We start from the raw sequence: 2,500 nt of genomic DNA, 5'->3' as shown, positions 1-2,500 counted from the left end.
TAAACACAAGGACTTTGCCTGTAATAGATAAAATTGCAAGGTCTTTCTAGAGTGATATACATGCACTACTATGTCCTATGTATAGGTTTGCCCTAGCATATCAATTGACAGGGTCACAGTAATATCTGCTTCACCAACAATGTATGTCTTAGAATCTAACATGAATTGTACAAATCATTTAGGCATAGTTCCTATGCCTATTCATGTGTATACACTGTATATAGTATGAATAAACTTATCAAAATCTCTCTCTCTCTCTCTCTCTCTCTCTCTCTCTCTCTCTCTCTCTCTCTCTCTCTCTCTCTCTCTCTCTCTCTCTCTCTCTCTCTCTCTCTCTCTCTCTCTCACTCTCTCTCACTCTCTCTCACTCTCTCTCTCTCTCTCTCTCTCTCTCTCTCTCTCTCTCTCTCTCTCTCTCTCTCTCTCTCTCTCTCTCTCTCTCTCTCTCTCTCTCTCCCTCATCTTCTCTCTCTCCTCTCTCTCTCTCGTTCTCTCACTCACTCTCTCTCTCTATCTGTCTATCTCTCTCTCTCTCTCTCTCTCTCTCTCTCTCTCTCTCTCTCTCTCTCTCTCTCTCTCTCTCTCTCTCTCTCTCTCTCTCTCTCTCTCTCTCTCTCTCTCTCTGTCACTCTCTCTGTCACTCTCTCTCTCTCTCTCTCTATCACTCTCTCTCTATCACTCTCTCTCTCTCTCTCTCTCTCTCTCTCTCTCTCTCTCTCTCTCTCTCTCTCTCTCTCTCTCTCTCTCTCTCTCTCTCTCTATCTCTCTCTCTTTCTCTTTCTCTTTTTCTTTTTCTCTTTCTCTTGCCCTCTCTCTATTTTCAAAAGAGCCATAGCCTAAATAGTTTCTGTTATTCATGAAAATTTAGCAAGTTTAATTCTTCTCCCTTCACTTACAGACTGGGAACTAGGAACTGATGAGTTCATAGCAGATGACACAGGTGACATGGAGGACTATGTTTACCGTAAGCCCATTAGACCAGCACCTCCACCTCCAATATACAGCCTAGGATCTGTATCCTATGATGACACCTCAGATGGTTTGTACATTAGTTCATGTCATGCTGTCTAACTATTATTAGTTGTTGTTATGTGGTTATTGATATAGAAATATAGTATATAAAATAAGAGGAGAGTTAGGTATATAGAGCAGTTATATACATTGCAAAACTAGGGTTTATATTGAAATGACATATTTAATTATTGTGGCAAATAAAATGCAAACAGCAAAAAAGTAGTTTTTAATCAATTTAAATTTGACAATTTCTCTACATCTGAAATGAGATTTTCACAACAATATCAGGAAGTTTCTCTCTAAAACATATCTGAAAATCAGCTTATTATATATCAGAAAATATATTACAAGATTATATCAAGACTCAAAATGACATATGCACTTAATGTACACAAAAAAGATATATACTGATCTTGTTTGTCCAATTGTGGTTTTCAGGATTTCTTGTAGATAATGGAGAGTTCTTCATTCGTTCGTCAGCATCACCCTTCACTTTTACGAGCTCCTCCTTTTCTGCATCTGACTTCTTCCCTGCAAGTCATCCCTCGGAGTATGATGTGATTTTTGGTGGGTCTTCACAAAATACAGCCTTAAGTGATGCTTTGCCAACAGAATTGTTAGACACAATGGTCACTAAACCAAATGGGGTGTTTAATGACCCACAAGATGCAGGAGAACCCACTTTGGGTGATGATTCCAGCCAGTCATCCCCAACTAACACTGTTCTTGGACAGCTAAGACACACGAGAGATAAACTTCGTTTAGAAATCCCTACTATATCCTTAGCTAGTGCTTCAGAGGAGGATACTGTGTTTACTGTGGAAAATGGTGAAAATAGTGTAAAAGAACATAATGGTCAGGACACAACTACTCCGGGAATCAACCTTGGGAGGCCTGAACCAGAAGTGAGTGAAGTTTGAGATTAAAAAGAATAGCATGTTCTTTTAATGTAATGTAAAATTTGGCTGAATGCAAAAACATCACAGTGATCATCAAGCCTATGTTCAATTGTATTTACATGTTTCTCAGGACTTTGAATGAAAGAAGAAAGATGGTATTGGAAGTAACTGGTGCTGTAGCAAGCCACAAGATTAAATGAACTGAAAGACATCCTACATAAAACTGTTGCAAAATTCATGCTGTGTGATTTATTCATTGTAAATATTAGAATGGCTTAAACTTATTTTCAGCTGGACTAGTATTTAGTGGTGCTCTTAGACAGACAATCATCTTGTTCAAATCAAATTAATATGTCTGCAGGACTCTTGATGAGAGCAGTGGGTTCCTTACAGGAAATATTCCAGTTGGCTTCTTAATTCAGCATTGTTATTTTATGATTTTTGCAACAGTTGAATTGAAAGATATTATAGGCCTTCTTTTTACTTAAAGAAGGATGGACACATATTCTTGTTCTCTAGACAAATGAAAAAAGTAATTTATATATATGTACAGTGTAATGATGAATGTGATGTAAATATAATGTGAA

At 37.6% G+C, this 2,500-nt stretch overlaps 1 protein-coding gene across 5 annotated transcripts in view; it reads left to right on the top strand.

The window, feature by feature from the left end:
• Positions 1 to 2,500, top strand: part of LOC122249196 (uncharacterized) — a 107,526-nt gene that overhangs the window by 102,721 nt on the left and 2,305 nt on the right. For all 5 annotated transcript variants that reach the window (XM_086540155.1, XM_043009868.2, XM_043009870.2 and 2 more), the window contains 2 exons: positions 899 to 1,039; positions 1,453 to 2,500. The exon at positions 1,453 to 2,500 is cut by the window's right edge and continues 2,305 nt beyond it. In XM_086540155.1, the coding sequence (XP_086396281.1) occupies positions 899 to 1,039; positions 1,453 to 1,934 (623 nt within the window). In that variant the 3' untranslated portion in view covers positions 1,935 to 2,500. The remainder of the gene's footprint in view (positions 1 to 898; positions 1,040 to 1,452) is intronic.

Source organism: Penaeus japonicus, unplaced genomic scaffold, assembly GCF_977035675.1.
Source record: "Penaeus japonicus unplaced genomic scaffold, GWHDUDI00000001_assembly GWHDUDI00000009, whole genome shotgun sequence".
NCBI lineage: Eukaryota > Metazoa > Arthropoda > Malacostraca > Decapoda > Penaeidae > Penaeus > Penaeus japonicus.
Note: the sequence above shows the minus strand (reverse complement) of the source record. Positions and strands in the feature narration are given on the sequence as shown.